This window comes from Rhinatrema bivittatum, chromosome 1 (genome assembly GCF_901001135.1).
Source record: "Rhinatrema bivittatum chromosome 1, aRhiBiv1.1, whole genome shotgun sequence".
NCBI classification, from domain to species: Eukaryota; Metazoa; Chordata; class Amphibia; order Gymnophiona; family Rhinatrematidae; genus Rhinatrema; species Rhinatrema bivittatum.
Genome location: NC_042615.1, coordinates 305060149 through 305078974, shown reverse-complemented (window position 1 = coordinate 305078974; position 18826 = coordinate 305060149). Strand labels below are relative to the sequence as shown.

The following is an 18826-nucleotide window of genomic DNA, read 5'->3' as shown; positions in this document are numbered from 1 at the left end:
AGCTGTAAGGGTTGGAGGATTAAGTGCTCAACATCCAAGCTATGAGGGCCATTGCCCGAAGGTTGGAGTGGCGCAGGGTGCCCTGGTTCTGCGATATGAGGTCGGGTGCTGTCCCCAGTGGGATTGGGCACGCACCGACAGGTCCTGGAGAAGCAGGAACCAAACCTGCCTTGGCCAGGAGGGTGCCAAGAAAATCATGGCCTCCTCCATCCTGCTGGAGGTTTGACAAGGTCTTTGGTAGCAGAGGGGAGTACGCATAAGGGAGGGCCCTGCCCCCAGTGGAGGGAGAAGAAATCACAGGCCAGAGGGCCGTTCCCTGCCATCAGGAGCAGAACCTGCTCATCTTGTGGTTGAGAGGGGATGCAAACAAGTCCACATCCGGTGTGTCCCACTGGCAAAACAGGTCGGTTGCCACCGCCAGGTTGAGTGACCACTCGTGCGGCTGAAAGGACCGGCTGAGGCGGTCCACCAGCACCTGGCAGGTAGGTGGGCTTAAAGATATATTCCTTGAGAGACGGCCCGGTTTCAAACCTGTACTGCCCTGTTTGTTAATGTACCACATCGTGACCTGGTTGTCCGTCCTGATGAGAACTTCCTTGGACAACAACTGATCTCTGAAGGACCACAAGGCATACCGTATTGCCTGAAGCTCCAGAAGGTTTATCTGGCAACGTGACTCAGTGACGGTCCAAAAGCCCTGAGTGTGTGGGCCGTTCGTGTGGGCCCCCCCACCCCCGAGGAGAAGCATCGGTGGTGAGGGTCACCTGGGGCAGTGCGGACTGAAAAGGAAGCCTGCGTTCCAGATTGAGAGGGTTTCCCAGCAGGACAGAGAAGCACGGAGAGGGTTCGTGAAAGTGACCAGGGCTTCTAGATCCTGAGATGCCTGCTGCCACTGGGCCCACTAAGAGCTCCTCATGTGGAGGTGGGCCATGGGAGGTACATGGTCAGAGGCCGCCATGTGGCCCAGTAGGCGGAGCAGAAGCCGGGCTGGCACTATCCTACTGTTGCGGACTAGGGTAGCCAGCAAGGCAAGGGTGATCGCCTGGTCCTTGGGCAGGAAAGCTTTTGCTTGCACCATGTCCAACCTGGCATCTATGAAGTCCAGCTGGGAGGACGGGCAGATGTGCGATTTGGGGAAATTGATAATAAACCCCACTGTCTGCAGGGTCTGCACTGTCAAGGTCAAAGCGTGCATGGCACCTGAGAGAGTGTTGTTCCTGACCAGCCAGTCATCCAGGTATGGGAACATGGACCGAGCGACACCTGAGGCAGGCAGCCACCACTGGTAAGCATTTGGTGAAGGCGGGGGGGGGGGGGGGGGGGGCGCGATGCCAGCCCAAAGGGCAGCACTTAGTACTGGAAATGTGCATTCCCCACCAAGAATGCATTCCCCACATGTGGTTGGGGGAAATCACAATGTGTGCGAATGCCTCCTTGAGGTCAAGGGAGCAAAGCCAGTCTCCCTCTTCAGAGGAGTGGGATCAGTGTGCCCAGAGAGACCATCTTGAATTTTTCTCTTACGAGAAACTTGTTCAGTGCCCTTGTTCAGCAACCCTCCATTCCTTTTGGGGATGAGGAAATACATCGAGTAGAACCCTTGGCCCAGTTGATGGCGAAGGACCAGTTCCACTGCGCCCGCTACAAGGAGGGCAGAGAGTTCCATTTGAAGAACAACCAAATGGGTGGATGAACCCCATGATGGACATGGGGGTGAGTCCTCTGGGAGCCGACTGAAGTGAAGACAATGGAGAGGACCCAGCAGTTTCATGTGATCTCTTCCCAGCGAAGGGCGAAGCTGAAGAGCCTGCTGCTGACTGGGGGATCGAGTGCCAGGGGAACTACCAGCTGACTTATGCTCCCTCGCTGCCAGTCAAAAGCCTGTGGCCGGGGCTTGCTGGGGAATTGGTTTGGGGTGTGCGAGTGCCGGTAGAAGGGTTTACGAGAACCTTGCTAAATTTGTCATTTTTCAATTCTACTGGAAGGGGGTCCATTGAGTCCCCACAACAGACAAGTGCTTGCCTAATATGCCAGATAAAGACTTTCTATTCTTCTGCACAAGATGTGGTTAAGCACCACCCTTCTTCATTCTCATTCACGTCATCACAGCGATGTCCGTTTCTGAAAGAAATGTTCACCTGAACACTTCTCTCATCACAATCACTTCTGCCTTCTTTGCTGTTCCAGAATATCTTATCTCTAGAATGGACTCTGACCCTCAATCCAGCTGAAACACTAAGACCTCAGTACCTGCAACTGAAATGCCTTTAACTCTAGCAGCTGCGACTGTAGTGTCATCCCGTCCCATCCACATCCCTCCCTCTCACCACTCCCCTACCGCCTTCACCTCTGATTGATCCACAGCCTTGGAAACATTTTTAATACCATGGAATAACAACCAACACAGATAATTAGATAAAAAGGCTGCAGCTTTATTAATGTATGGTATATATATATCTATTAGATAAAGGAGCCCTGTATATATCTATTAGATAAAGGAGCCCTGCCTCCATAACATGCAAATTTTCTCTCATGCATATTCATTGTGGATATCCTGAAAACCCGACTGGCTGGGGGGGTCCCCAGGACAGGGTTGAGAACCACTGCCCTACACAAACTAGTACTTGAGCTGGTATGGCAGTTGCCAAAGACCAGGCGACACCACCACCTTTGTTAACTGCTGTAATAACCAGGCAAGGTAGCATCGAACCTGGGCCCCCCGCCTTGTCCTCAAGCAAGGGCCCCCCGACCTCCGGTGTACAGAATGCCCTGCCCTGTGCCACCCAAGGCGCTAGTCCACTGCTGACTTGGACCGAGATGCCTGCCTGCACTATGTCCAAAATGCCCCTACCGGCCCGGGAAACTGCCATAGGCATGAGGTAGGGCATGCCCTTGCCTCATGCCCTCCACCAACAACTAGCTGCAGCCGACATGAATCCCCAACAGCCAACCCTCCAGAGGCTCCTGCAGGGCATTGTTGAATATGTAATAGCCAATATCTGAAAGATGTACTCTGTCCGACCTAATCAAACCTCGACATTGGACATCTGCCTATTCATACCTTATCTGGCAACCACCCAACTTGCAGGTCCATACATAGATTAGATGGTTGACCACCTTGCGTCCTCTCCTCCACAGCCTTGAATTGTTCAATTTTGGACGAGGAATAATATCGGACCACAAGAAATAAGTATGAGGGAACCAGGCAGATAACGCTGCCAAGTCATTCTTGAGCCTCATAATTAGCTGCTTGCTTGATAATCTGCCAAGGCTGTTGCCCACCAAATGTATTATGATTGCATCTGTGGCCACTGTTGAATCCCCGAAGCAGGGGTAACAACTGTCCCCAATGCATACCTGGCTTACCCATCCATGTCATGACCAGCCCATGAGGTGCTAAATCCCAAGTGCGGTCCTTAGAGGCAACCGGTACTCTAGCAGCTCAATGTACAAAAGTGTGTCTGATAATCCATGCAGTCAATTGGGCCCAGTGCGGACCTGCAAAATACAATTAAGAGTTATGAATAGATTTGCTCACTTGGTCCATCCTGACATTTGTAGTGACTGCTGTTGATCTCCATCTTCCTATCTGCTGTATGGTGTCAATCCAAAGACCTGTTTGTGCGGCACTTGTGGCTGCTCCAATCCTAAAGGAGTGTTTAGTAAGTTTCTTGGCGTCCAGCCCCATTCTTGTTTCTACCATTTTAAGCAGCATGGAGAACTGATATCTGGTCAATGGGACCTGGCTGGCATGCACCAAATGTACACCTCCAGAGGGTCAAACAGCTAGATACTTTTCATGTTGCAGAGAGGACAAGCACTGCGTGCCTTGATCCACTTCAAAGAAAGGATTGCTCCCTTTCCCACCTGGTTGGTTTTTGACCTATGTATCTTGATACGGAGAGCTAGAGGCATACATGTCACGTTCCGCAAAAGTATGCCACAGGTACCCGGATCATTCTTGTTGAATACGACCAACTTGCTCATGCGTAAAGCTCCAACAAAACCAACAACAAGGCAAGGCAAAACAGGTTGGTTTCAAAGTCAGAAATGTAGATGAATGCCAAAAGCACCCATATGGTCTCCAGCAGATCATGTGTTATTGGAAGCCATGTATCCGTGGTCGGCCCCAACTTTCTCGACCAACCTGCCAACCTCTTCAAAAGGAAGGACTTGGTGGAATCTCCCCGTCCGCATGCTTTCAAAAGAAGGCCAGACCTGCTAGATGTCTAACCACTAAGCTTCTGGATGCCTCTATTTCCTTGGATGAAGAGACGCACTTACTATCAAGTCATCCGACGCTGGGACTTCAATCTTCTTTGCCAAAGGGACTCCAAAATCAGATGCCATAGCCTGAAAATTGCAGAGGAGGCCTGAACAGCAGTTAGACTCACTCAGACCAACGAATAAGTTGTCCAGGTAATGTATGATGTTATCGACCCCAGAACGTTTGATCGATACCCAATGCAGAAAAAGAGCTGAATAGTTCCAAATAGGCGCAAAATACTAAGCAGCACATAGGCACTTGATTCCCCTTTCATTCTTATTCCCATCCAAAGCATATTCACCCTAAAGCTCTCACTACCTCTTCTTTATAGCTCAAATCTTGGCCCAAAACATGAAGGAATGGCCACAAATTCATGTTAGATTCTGTAGGCCTGCTTCTCAGGTTCAACTTTCTGCTATCAGGAGGTACCCCACCACCAGCAACTGTTGTACCAACCTGGCCAGCTTCCGGAGATTTTTAGATTGCTAGGTAACAACCTGACTTCTACTATATCTCCACTTTATTACCACTAAGAATCTTCTATATCTCTCATGTCCTCTTGAGGTCAATTGCTGTTTTAGCCTCTTGCTCTTGGAGAGTGTTTCATGAATGCAATACCCTTTCCTTGAAATAATATTCTCTCTGATAATATTCCTGAATCTACCATCTTGGAGCCTCACATGCCGTCCTCCAGTTCCAGAACTTCCCTTTCATTCAAAACGTTCATTCATTGTGCACCATTACCAACCTCTAGGTATTTGAATGTCTCCACCACTGTCCCTGCAAGCCACAGGGACAACTCTGAATACAATGCCAAAAGAGAAACCACTGGAAAAGTGGCCTGTGTGCAACCAAAGGGCCCCCTGCAAAACCCTGTCTGGGACAACATAGAAACATAGAAATGACGGCAGAAGAAGAGCAAACGGCCCATCCAGTCTGCACAGTAAGTTTTGCACTTTTTATTTATTTTTCTCATACTTCTGTTTGTCTTGGCTCTTAGTAACCTTTTGGTTCTATTTCCTTTCCACCCTCACCATTAATGTAGAGAGCAGTGTTGGAACTGCATCTAAGTGAATATCTAGCTTAATCAGTTAGGGGGTAGTAACCGCTGCAATAAGCAAGCTACACCCATGCTTATTTGTTTACCCAGACTATGTAATTCAGTCCTTGTTGGTTGTCTGTATATAGATCCACTTTTCTTCATTCCCCCTGCCGTTGAAGCAGAGAGTTATGCTGGATATGCGTGAAGTATCGGTCTTTCTCCCCTGCCGTTGAAGCAGAGAGCTATGCTGGATATGTATTGAAAGTGAATTATCAGGCTTATTTGGTTTGGGGTAGTAACCGCCGTAACAAGCAAGCTACTCCCTGCTTTTTTTGTGAATGCAAATCCTTTTTTCCACATTTCCTCTTGCCGTTGAAGCTTAGAGCATTGTTGGAGTCGCATTAACCGTGTGTATGTTTATTGAATAAGGGTATTATCTCCAGGCAGTAGCCGTCATTCCTGCGAGCCACCCACTCTTCATTCACGTCCTCTAGACTTTATGGATCCACAGTGCTTATCTCACGCCCCTTTGAAGTCATTCACAGTTCTGGTCTTCACCACTTCCTCCAGAAAGGCATTCCAGGCATCCACCACCCTCTCCGTGAAGAAATACTTCCTGACATTGGTTCTGAGTCTTCCTCCCTGGAGTTTCAAATCGTGACCCCTGGTTCTGCTGATTTTTTTCCAACTGAAAAGGTTTGTCGTTGTCTTTGGATCATTAAAACCTTTCAAGTATCGGAAAGTCTGTATCATATCACCTCTGCTCCTCCTTTCCTCCAGGGTATACATATTTAGATTCTTCAATCTCTCCTCATAAGTCATTCGATGAAGACCCTCCCTTTCTGGTCGCCCTTCTCTGGACCGCCTCCATCTTGTCTCTGTCTCTTTGGAGATACGGTCTCCAGAACTGAACACAGTACTCCAGGTGAGGCCTCACCAAGGACCTGTACAAGGGGATAATCACTTCCCTTTTTTTATTCGATATTCCTCTCTCTATGCAGCCCAGCATTCTTCTGGCTTTAGCTATCGCCTTGTTACATTGTTTCGCCGACTTCAGATCATTAGACACTAACACCCCAAGGTCTTTCTCCTGTTCCGTGCACATCAGCCTTTCCCCCCCCATCGAATACAGTTCATTCGGATTTCCACTCCCCATATGCATGACTCTGCACTTCTTGGCATTGAATCTCAGCTGCCATATCTTCGACCACTCTTCCAGCTTCCTTAAATCCCATCTTATTCTCTCCACTCCTTTCGGCATGTTCACTCTATTGCAGATCTTAGCGTCGTCCGCAAAAAGACAAATCTTACCTTCTATCCCGTCCGCAATGTCGCTCACAAATATATTGAACAGGACCAGTCCCAACACCGATCCTTGCGGTACACACTGTGATTAGAGCGAGGTCCACCAACAATGTGGACCTCGCTCTAATCACAGCAGACACACCATTCGTCTCAGTGAATAATCATCCATCGCAGACCATGGATGCTGGAGGAGCAGCAACCGCCATCAACTCATGTGGCACCCCCTTGGGTCAATGAGTTAATGAGGTGCTCCAGGTCCCTGTGCAGAATCCCCATATACATGAGTTCTCCATGCCCCTCAGTATCTCCCCACCAGACTTTACGAACAAGTTAAATTGTCTTTCTTACATGGTCGCAGTGATACAAAAATCCTTGGAAAGTAAGTGTTCTCTTAAATCGGCGCCATGTCTTTAAAATGTTTATTGCTGTAGGATCAAATTTAACACACTTTCTTAAGTTTACAGTCCTACCGGCAAGAAAAACTCATCCGACTCCCTGAAGAAGGAATTTCTCCAAAACACCGCAGTGTCTGATATCGGATTTACTTCATTCAGCCCTGTCTTCTACCTTTGAGTGGACTGCTTTCTTCGGCCATTACCAGCAAATCGGGACTGGAGGGCATTTCAGCCACTACCAGCAAACTTGGACTGGAGGGCATTCCAACACACTTAACAAGATAAGTGTCTTTATTGATAACTTCATTAGTTGAAGTATCTTTGAAATAACGAGTAGCTTCCATTGGGGGCACTTGTTACTAACTTCTCAGTGACCAATGATTAAAAAGGCCTGACACTTCCCATACCTTTTGTGAGCCCCATAGCTCTTTGGGCACGTTATATGAGGTCATTTGGAGTAAAACACATTGTGGACCCATACACATACAGCAGGATTTGATTTTTGGACATAGTGAGTTAACAGGGAGAATTGCAAAAACCATACATACTCTAGCCCAGGAAATTAATTCCAAAATGGCTATCATGGAAAACCAGGACAACTGCAACCACTGAGAGCTTGGCTTGCCAATGAGCAAAACGTCTGCATCAAAAGATTCAGTCCACCCTGTGATCCAACAAACACCCCCCCCCCTCGATACTCCAGAGATTAGGAAAGAACCAGGTTGCTTTCACTTAATTCTCTACCCAACCCAAGCCTTCTCAGCCTTGAACCATCCTGGCAGAGGCTGACTGGCTCTTGTAAAATGAATGCCTCTTCATGCTACAGGTTACTAAAACCAATTTGATGCCAGACATTTTTCCTTTTATGCATATTCCTTTCCTTCCAATCCATAAGGAAACACCAGCAGAGTACCTTGTAAAATGAAGGAAAAGGTTAAAATCCTGGAAGAGATTAATCGTTGCTCAGAATTTACACATTCCTCACATTTATAAAATCATGAGTGGGAGACAACACAAATAGGGGATGGTTATAAAGTCCATAAACCATTAGCAGCCAGGTAGATTTGGGAATAAAAAATAGATTTACTATTTGGGTTCTGCTAGATATTTGTCACCCAGGTTGGCTACTGTTGGGGACAGAATGCTGGGAACCTTTGGTCTAATTTAGCATAGAATGTCTTATGTTGGCCCATCATTCAAACAGAGGAACCAAATTATCTTCTTACTATAAAGTGGCTACAACCACCACCACCTTCTAAAAGTCTTTTGCTTTATTGCGGGTCCAAAAGAAAAGGGCCTGATCTGGATATATTTTCCTCAAACAAAAATGGAAGACATCTCTGGTAGACTTCCCAGAAGGGAATGTAGGAGTAAGCTCCTGAGAGAAGACACCCCCTAACCTCACCATACAATGATGGAGGAAAAGAACCCTGAAAGAAAGTGGAGAAAGAAAACATGTCTGTTGACCCCTTTCAAACTGAAATGAGTCGAAAAGAACCATCCTTTTTTGAAAACATGAAGCAGATGGGATACTGACTTTTGTGTTGATTTTCATTCAACTGAAAAACAGACTCCAACCACTGGAGAGTCTCCAGAGTAGCCTTTACTCCCTAGAATCCAACACACAAGGAAATCCATATAGGAAAGGGAAAGTGGCGTGGCTATCTTTAGGAAATGTCCATTCTGCATAAAGTCCATGACTCACTAGCCAGAAGACAATGAGTTCGATCTCTGGAGGCTAGAGTGACAGACCTGGAGGAGCTGAGGTAGACAGAGGGGTATCTAAAATGATACCTTCAGGGACATAGTAGCCAAGTCCCAATTCCAGTCTGGCAGCCCTGGTGCTGCCTTGGAGGAGGAAGGTCTCATGATTGAAGAGCATCAACCTGGTGCAGCAGGAAATGATCCTGTGGCAAGGATCTGCTCTCCAGGTGGTGCATTGTCCTCTCGCACCGAGGATGTGTGTTTCCCAGGGCTACTGCCCAGGAGGGAAGGGTTAGGTCGGCCTTCATAGTTGGTGCTTTGATTATTAGGAATCGAGACAGCTGGGTGGCTGGTGGGCGTTAGGACCGCCTGGTAACATGCCTACCCGATGTGAAGATGGCGGACCTCACGGCTTACCTAGGTAGGATTTTAGAAGTGCTGGGGAAAAGCCGGATGTCGTGGTACATGTGGGTACCAACGACATAGCAAAATGTGTGATGGAGGTTCTGGAATCCAAATTTAGACTCATAGGTAGAAAGTTGAAATCCAGAACCTCCAGGGTAGCATTCTCTGAAATGCTCTCTGTTCCATTTGCAGGTCCCCAGGGGTAGGCAGAGCTCCAGAGTCAACGCGTGGATGAGATGATGGTGCAAGGAAGAGGGATTCAGTTTTGTTAGGAACTGGGGAACGGGGAGTCTTTTCTGAAGTGATGGGCTCCACCTTAAGCAGGGTGGATCCAGGCTGCTGGCACTAACCTTTAAAAAGGAGATAGAGCAGCTTTTAAACTAGAGCAAAGGGGAAAGCCAACAGTCGCTAAGCAGTGCATGGTTCGGAGGAAGGTATCTTCAAAAGATACTAATGAAGCATTAGAGTTAGAGCATCCTAACAGAGAGGTTCCAATAAGAAGAAATGTAGTACATGTGCCTATAAGTAAAGAATCACCTGAGCTAAAAGATTCCAAATTATCCATGTTAACTAAAATGCAGAATGTTAATACAAACAAAAAACACACTTTGAAATGTCTGTATGCTAATGCCAGAAGTCTAAGAAGTAAGATGACAGAGTTAAACTGTATAGCAGTGAAAGACAGACTTAATTGGCATTTCAGAGACATGGTGGAAGGAGGATAACCAATGGGACAGAGCTATACCTGGGTAAAAATTATATTGCAATGATCAAAAGGAGCAACTTGGTGACAGGGTGGTGCTTTATGTCTGGGATGGCACAGTGTCCAACAGGATAAAGATCCTGCATGAGACTAAATGTACAATCTAATCTTTATGGGTAGAAATTCCTTGTGTGTTGGGAAAAATTATAGTGATAGGAGTATACTACAGTCCACCTGTCTAAGATGGTGAGACGGACAGTGAAATGCTAAGAGAAACTAGGCAAGCTAACCCAATTGGTAGTGCAATAATGGGAAATTTCAATTACCCCAATATTGACTGGGTAAATGTATCATCGGGACATGATAGATAACGTTCCTGGATTGAATAAATGACAGTTTTATGGAGCAATTGGTTCTGGAATAGACGAGAGAGGGAGAAATTTTAGATCTAATTCTTAGTGGAGCACAGGATTTGGTGAGAGAGGTATCGGTGGTGGGGGCCGCTTGGCACTTGCGATCATAATATGATCAAATTTGAATTAATGACAGGAAGGGGGACGGTAAGTAAATCTACGGTTCTAGCGCTAAACTTTCAAAAGGGAAACTTTGATAAAATGAGAAAAACTGTTAGAAAAAAACTGAAAGGAGCAACTACAAAGGTAAAAAGTGTGCAAGAGGCATAGACATTGTTAAAACAATACCATCTTAGCAGCACAGTCCAGATGTATTCTACACATTAAGGTGGAAAGAAGACAAAACGATTACCAGCATGGTTAAAAGGTGAGGTGAAAGAGGCTATTTTTGTCAAAAGATCTTCATTCAAAAATTGGAAGAAGGATGCACAAAAGAAAATAGAATAAAGCATAAGCGCTGCCAAGTTAAATGTAAGACATTGATAAGACAGGCTAAGAGAGAATTAGAAAAGAAGTTGGCCACAAAGGCAAAAACTCATAGTAAAAACTTTAAAAAAATATATCTGAAGCAGAAAGCCTGCAAGGGAGGCAGTTGGACTGTTAGATGATCGAGAGGTTAAATGGGCACTGAGAGAAGATAAAGCCATCGTGGAAAGATTAAACAATTTCTTTGCTTCGGTGTTTACTGAAGAGGATGTTGGGGAGACACCCATTCTGGAGAAGGTTTTCATGGGTAATGATTCAGATGGACTGAACCAAATCACGGTGAACCTAGAAGTTGTGGTAGGCCTGATTGACAAACTGAAGAGTAGTAAATCACCTGGATCGGATGGTATACACCCCAGGGTTCTGAAGGAACTCAAAAATGAAATTTCAGATCTATTAATTAAAATTTGTAACCTATCATTAAAATCATCCATTGTACCTGAAGACTGGAGGGTGGCTAATGTAACCCCAATATTTAAAAAGGGCTCCAGGGGCGATCCGGGAAACTACAGACCAGTTAGCCTGACTTCAGTGCCAGGAAAAATAGTGGAAAGTGTTCTAAACATGTAGATATAGGTGAACCAGTAGATATAGTGTATTTGGATTTTCAGAAGGCATTTGACAAAGTACCTCATCAGAGGCTTCTAAGAAAAGTAAAAAGTCATAGGATAGGTGGCGATGTCCTTTCGTGGATTACAAACTGGTTAAAAGTCAGGAAACAGAGTAGGATTAAATGGACAATTTTCTTAGTGGAAAAGGGTATACAGTGGAGTGCCTCAAGGATTTGTACTAGGACCCTATATTTATAAATGATCTGGAAAGGAATACGAGAGAAGTAATCAAATTTGAAGATGATACAAAATTATTCAGAGTAGTTAAATCACAAGCAGATTGTGATAAATTGCAGGAGGAAATTATGAGACTGGAAAATTGGGCATCAAAATGGCAGTTGAAATTTAATGTGGATAAGTGCAAGGTAATGCATATAGAGAAAAATAACCCATGCTGTAGTTTCATGATGTTAGGTTCCATATTAGAAGCTACCGCCCAGGAAAGAGATCTAGGCATCATAGTGGATAATACTTTGAAATTGTCAGCTCAGTGTGCTGTGGCAGTCAAAAAAGCAAACAATGTTAGGAATTATTAGAAAGAGAATGGTGAATAAAATGGAGGATGTCATAATACCTCCGTATCACTCTATGGTGAGACCACACCTTGAATACTGTGTACAATTCTGGTCATCGCATCTCAAGAAAGATATAGTTGCGATGGAGACAGTACAGAGAAGGGTGACCAAAATGATAAAGGGGATGGAACAGCTTCCCTATAAAGAAAGACTAAAGAGGTTAGGGCTGTTCAGCGTGGAGACGAGATGGCCGAGAAGGGATATGATAGAGGTCTTTAAAATCATGAGAGGTCTAGAATGGGTAAATGTGAATAGAAGGATTAGAGGGCCCTCCATGAAGTTAACATGTAGCACATTTAAAACTAATTGGAATTTGTTGCCAGGGAATGTGATTAGTGCAGTTAGTGTAGCTGGGTTAAAAAAAAGTTTGGATAAGTTCTTGGAGGAGAAGTCCATTATCTATTAATCATGTTGACTTAGAAAATAGCCACTGATATTACTGGCATCAGTAGCATGGGATATACTTAGTTTTTGGGTACTTGCCAGGTACTTGTAGCCTGGATTGGCCACTGTTGGAAACAGGTTGCTGGGCTTGATGGAATCTTGGTCTGACCAAGTATGGCAATTTCTTATGTTCCTCCGGGGATATATGAGAATCAATAAGAGCCAGATAATATGTAGCACAAGCCCAATATTTATGGCAAACTATTGGGTAACATCCACATCAAATATAAAGGTGTTATATCTAGTATCTAAATCACAAATAGTAGATTCAAGGTATGTATTCCTTGCATTTTTTCAGCAGTATGTCACGACGGTGACAAGGATACAATGAATCCCATTTGTTTTGGAAAAGTATTGGTCTTAGGAAAGAAGAAGCTATGCAGCCGTGTTACGTAGATGCTTTTGAATGGATTTCTTCAATGTTTGAGCTCTTCAGTCACATCGGCTCAATATATTCTTAAGAATCTCTTGTGGGAATCCAACCCACCACAAGGAATATACATCCTCATTGTCATCTTTATTAGAGTAACAACAGCACATTAACACTCAAGATTAAGAAAAGCTTCCAAGGACTTACATACTCCCTTTCAGCGTTTTATAGTATACATTTGAACTTAGTGCATTGAAACAAAGTATCTTTTATTATTAACTTTATCATCAAGTTCAGGTGTGTTCATTTTTTAGAACATTATCTATTCACTGCAACATTGAACTGGAAGTGATACAATGTTTGTAAGTCTTTGATATACTGTTACATGCATATATATGGTAACAAATCAGTTAGCAGTGCTTTATGTGAGAGTATATACATGAGTTTTGTTTTTTTAAGAGTATATATGTGTGATAAAGTATTGTTGACACTTTCACTGTATGCTATTTCATTGTACCCTTATGTAACATTTTAAAGCTTTTGTAACCATTTATTAAAGATATTTGTAATATATTTAACTGTATTTCATGATTCCTTCAATTTCAGATATCAAAGGTAGATAAGTCATTAAGCTTGGAGCTCACCTACTCTGTGTGCTGACATTGCTACCACTAAAAATAAGACCTTCTAGGTCAGCTACTTCAGGTCAAGAGCACAATGGTTCAAAGGGAGCTTTCATCAGCTGGGTCAGTACCATGCTGAGGTCCCTAGACAAAGCAAGAGGCTTTAAATGAAGCAATCCCTGCATGAATTGAACAACAAAAGTCTGTACACAGATATGTTTACCATTCACATGGCAATGATAGGCACCACCAAATCCATCTTGGCTAAAGGAGACTATGAGAATCCTGCTCCTCCAATCTTCTGAGCCTCTTCTGCAATGAGGGTAATCATGCGACAGGTCCTCTGCTCCAATCGAGTGTAAAGATGTCAGAGGCTAGTTTGTCTTGCATTCCTTTCCTGAATCAGAAGAGTGATACCTTCCTGTTCTGGGGTGATGCACCAAGTGTACCATGAGTGCTCCCCACTCATGAAATATCTGGTTTGCTAGCCCCCTTGCTTGCCAGATTCATGGCTGTGTGGACCATACCTTAAGAGATGACCTAGACTCACATTTGAACAGCCTGACACAGTTCCGCCCTGCTTGTGGGCTATCATCCTCCCTACTTGATGATGAAAAACATTGCTATTTGATTGTTAGTCTGGAACAAGATTGCTTTGTCGTCAACCAATCTCCAGGAAGATTATCTAATTTTTTTTTTTTGTTTGTTTTTTTTTACTGAGCAGGCCGAAGACTTTGGGTGCAGAGCCCCTCTACACAGGCTTCCCATCTGAGGCTGGATTCATCCAGGATCAGGACAATTTGAACTTGAATTTGAAAGAGTATGTCTCTGATCAAATTGGAATTGATTCACCACCAGGACAGAATCCTTGAACAATGGCATGATATGGATGTCTAAGATCCTACGAACCTTGGAGACATTATCATCTGAGGGTCCCATTATGCTCTCCTTATATGGAGACATGCAAAGGTACAAACATGCACTGTTGACACTATTAGGCCCAACAATTTCAACAAGTCCCATGCTGATGGCTGTTCACTCACTTGAATCTTTTCCACTACAAGTCAACAGGATAGCCCTCTGTTGCGGAAGGAAGGTTCTTGCCTGAGCCATGCTTAGCAGCATTCCTATAAGCTCTGATTAAGTTGATGGACTCAAATGGACTAGGGAACACTCCGAGTCCAAACCTAACTGGTATGCCGGGGACGAAGATCCAGTTACTGCTAGTCTTGCAGTCAAGGCCTCAGAGAGGGAAGCACTTGTCTGTTAGAGCTTGAAAACTTTCCTCCCCCAATGAGATGGAGATCACCACTGGTGCAGACATCACTGTCTACTCCTCTCCGGGAACAGACACTAGTACAAATGTCTATACCAAGCTGCCATGCATCTGTAGGTACTCCAGCAACTAGCAATCAGTTTGCAACATCACTTATACAGGACACTGATGCTCTGTATCACCTTCGCCAAGCCTTGCTAGATTTTCCTGACTAGCTCCTCCTCAAAGATTGTTGATGCAAACACGGACTGGGAGGCAAGAGGTAAGGCTATGTCTTCCTGAGAAGATGGAGGTATAACAATGGTAGATATATGGACCCCTGAGTCTTCCGGGAATGCATAGAGGATGAGCTTTTCTCTCCACAGAAATGCTATGGAGGATTCATGGCCACAACCAGAATGTCCCCACTGCTGGCATCATGCAACAGAGACTATATGATTGCTATCATAAAATGGATCTATTTAAATTAGATTGCAGTTACATTAGGTGAAGGTTTCTTGGCCTTCACTTGATGCATCAGAACTCCTCAATGTTAGAACCAAAGTGGCTGTACCCTTTTGGTTCTCTGTCTCCATTTGCTGGCAGGATAGCATGAACCCAAATGTCTGCACTGGTTTAGCAGGATAAGGAAAGAGGGCTTTCATCACTTGGGTATGAACCATGTGTTATGGTTTTGAGGTGTTTGGTGGATTCTTAAGTGCTGCAGTGATGGCCACTCCCTCAGGGAGGAGCCCTGCGGGGAACTTGTGGATGCACAAACACAGAGATAGTTTTTATTGTACAGCTTGTAGAGTTCAGAGGTGGCAGTAGTGAGTAGATTCCTGCAGCAGCAGTCTCGGGTCCTCAGCTGAGGAGACCCGGCCCACAATGGTGGTATAGGGAGCTCCGATGCAGATTTTCAATGAGGAGCTGTAGGTGAGACAGATTGGTAGATGTTAGATTATTCACACTCTTGTAGCTGTAATGGTGGAGGCATGGGATCGAATGCCGGAGATGCATCAAACAGGATCATAGGGCAGACCATAGTCTGCTACCTCCTACCATAAGCATCATTTAGATTTAAAGTGCACAGTAGTCCTTTGGCTGAATGAATGGTGCACTTGCCTGGAGCAAGCTCATCTTGAATCTCTCCTGTACCACTAACTTGTTCAGGTTCAGAAAATCCAAGGTGGGCTTTCGACCACCTGACTTCTTGGGAATTATGTACCAGGTCTAGAACCCCATGTTTCGCTCCTATGGAGTGACAGGCTCTATGATCTTTTCATGTAAAAGGGATATTACTTTCAGCTGTAGCTAAGCCGATTGGGTGGATTTGGAGCTGAATACTTACATTCATCAGATCGGGGGGGGAGGGGAGAGTGAGAAATGCTAGTGGTAATCCTATTCCATAATTTTCAAGACCAACTTGTTCTTTGTGATGAGGCCCCATTCCAGCAAGAACAACTGGATACTACCCTCGCATCAAAGGACTCAAGGCTTGGGTTGCAGTTGTTGAGCCTTAGGTTGAAGCCTCTCTTTCCTGCCCTCTAGAGGCAAATTGCTGCATCTGGAAAGGTGGGGCTTGATGCCTCTGAAAATAGTAGAAGGCACCTTACCAAAGGAGGCCATTTGTACAGAAAGTGCTTGCACCTGGCTATGGCAGATTGGTCACTTGGCACTGTAGACAAATTCAGGGTGGACCAATGTTCCTTAATCAGTGCTACCATCTTTTGCCCTTTGTCCCCAAACAAGTTCTCCGCTGTGCACAGGATATCCACAAAGATCATGGATATATTCCCAGATCCCACATGCTTTAAGACAAGAGAGCCTCCTGTCTTCAACACACTCAAAGCTCTGCGCTGAGCTGATCACGCCATGGAGTGCACAGAGGTGCTCCATGCCAAAGGCATCTTTATCTATGATGATGCACTCCACGCCAATTCAACTGCAGGTGCTTTTGATGGCGCCAGGGAATATGTTTACCCAGCACCATGAAGATCCTTTGCGCCATGGAAGACCCTACCAGCACCAAAGAAAGTACTCTTCTTAGTGTCATGTTGGGGCCTACCCCAGAAGAGCCTTGCATTGACCCCCTTAAGCACTGGGGGAGATGGCCCTATCAGGGATCCCTCATGCTGCTGAGGCACTCTTCTTGGTGCCCTGGGCTTCCATAACAAGCTCAGACCCTGACCTGTAACTGATTCAGAAACTAGTGCTAACTGGGGCACCTTCTGGGATAATATACGGGCAGAAAAGGAGGCAGACTCCTGGCAAGATTGATGCGTATGGTGCCATGAGCCCAAAGAAGCTTCATTCAAGAAAGTGGAATGGCTGTGCTGCGTGCTCTTGTGGCAAGACTTTAGGGCCTTACCTGAGGTAGACTTCTGCAGATCGTCCCTCTTCCAGGCACAGGTCTGATGTGGTAGGATGTCTCCAGAGGCGCAACTGGAGCAATTTGGACTATTGTGGTCTTGGCCCAGGCAGTGGTAGCAGAGTTTGAGTGTCTCTGATGGACATATAGTGCCCAAACCCACAGGCCTAGAAAACCACTAACTGCAAGTTTCTTTGCCTTCAGTTTTTCCATTGTAAACATTTTTCTTTTGCAGAAATTAAAACTTCTTTTGAAGGATTGATAAGACAGTGATGAAAAAATAAATTCCAAACTTGGACTCAAGGTACAAGTGAAAACGCAGGAAAACAGACTGGGAATCAGTCCATGTGGTAGCTCGAATGAAGACAGAGGGTCACAAAGCAGCCATTGTGTGTAGGAACTCCCATGCATGCTCAGAAGAGACATCTGTGCTGTGAAATCTGGGTTCATGCTACCATCATCTGAAATTATCCACTAGGTAAGGTTGATTTAATCCTGCTGGTCGATGGAGAATTGTCATTAAAAAATTTTCTTAAACTACTGGCTAATTCACTGTTGATAAAATCATGACAGCAGCTACCGAAATACAGTTTGTATGATTTGATATTTTTATTACTTTCCCATAAAATAGTACTGAGATATATACTGCACACATCTAGTAGAAATATACAAATAAGTAGTAGTAGGTACATACCTGGCAATGTTGCAAAGCTGGAGTTGTCAAAGAATTGTATTGGACGACTAATGGTTAAATATTTTGTTCTCAAGTCAGATACTTTATCTTTTGGAGAATCTGGAATTGGCGTTTCTTGAGATGATACTTCTTTGAAATGTGAGGACACGTTCTCTGTATTCATCATTGGAATTTCAGTTTTCCTGGGAGATACTGGAAGATGCTTATGTACAACTTCTAGTTGAGATGATTGTGTACATTTTACTGCTTTTTCCTTCCATTTCTGAAGTTCTTCTTTGAGTAGAGACTCATGTCTGAAAGGAGAAAAACTGCTCAATTGTCTGGGACAAAACAATTCATTTTATATTTATGTATCGAACTGAAAAGAATAGGAAAATACTGGTAAGGACAAAAAGGAAATGATCAGATATTTGAATGTTAGAAAATAGCCACAAGTGATGCCCTTTTGGGCTTTATAAACAAGTCTGCAAAATCTAACACCAAAATATTCGAGAAACTGGGTCAAAGAACAAGGAATAGCAAGTGATATATACTTTATAATTAACTAAACAGAAACATGCTAATAGTTTACCAGTCAATGCAGCTAAGCTCACTGAATATAAAACCCCTCAAAAATATATCACATGGTAATGGTCCTTTACAACATTGTTTTGACAGCATTTTATAAATTATTAGTCAGTAGAATGCTTTTCAGTAATTTTTAATTTCAGCTAATAATGGCTAATATGGCAGCTGAAAGTTCATACAAACCCAGCTAGGCAACAACTGCAGCTAGAAGCAGTCTCTACTTTCAGTAGTATATGCGAGTTTTGCTCTCTTTTTGGCAGTTCCCTACATGTAACAAAGAAAATAGAAAATTGATGCATGGTTAGGACTATCTGCATCACAGACTGATAAGGACCACAGAGCTATTAGCTATTACAGTATGTTTTAGCTTCCCTACAAATTAATTGACCTCTTTTTTTTCCTTATTTTGAAGCCTGAAGCCCAAACAGATCAGGGTAGCTCAGGTATTCTTTGTTGTGGGCTGAAAATAAACACAATACCGGAAGCTAAAAGATCTTTATGTACCCCTACACCTTGCTGGCCCTAAGATCTGCAGAGAAGGCTCTAAGTATTGATCTATAGTGGCAGTGGCTGTCAAGGAGCAATAGTTATTTTCCCTT

The 18826-nt window shown here is 44.4% G+C and overlaps 1 protein-coding gene across 1 annotated transcript in view; it reads right to left on the bottom strand.

Annotated features, from left to right (window-relative positions):
- Positions 1 to 18826, bottom strand: part of CENPE (centromere protein E) — a 691519-nt gene that overhangs the window by 8644 nt on the left and 664049 nt on the right. The window contains 1 exon segment of the mRNA XM_029608709.1: positions 17661 to 17953. Coding sequence (XP_029464569.1) covers positions 17661 to 17953 — 293 coding nt within the window.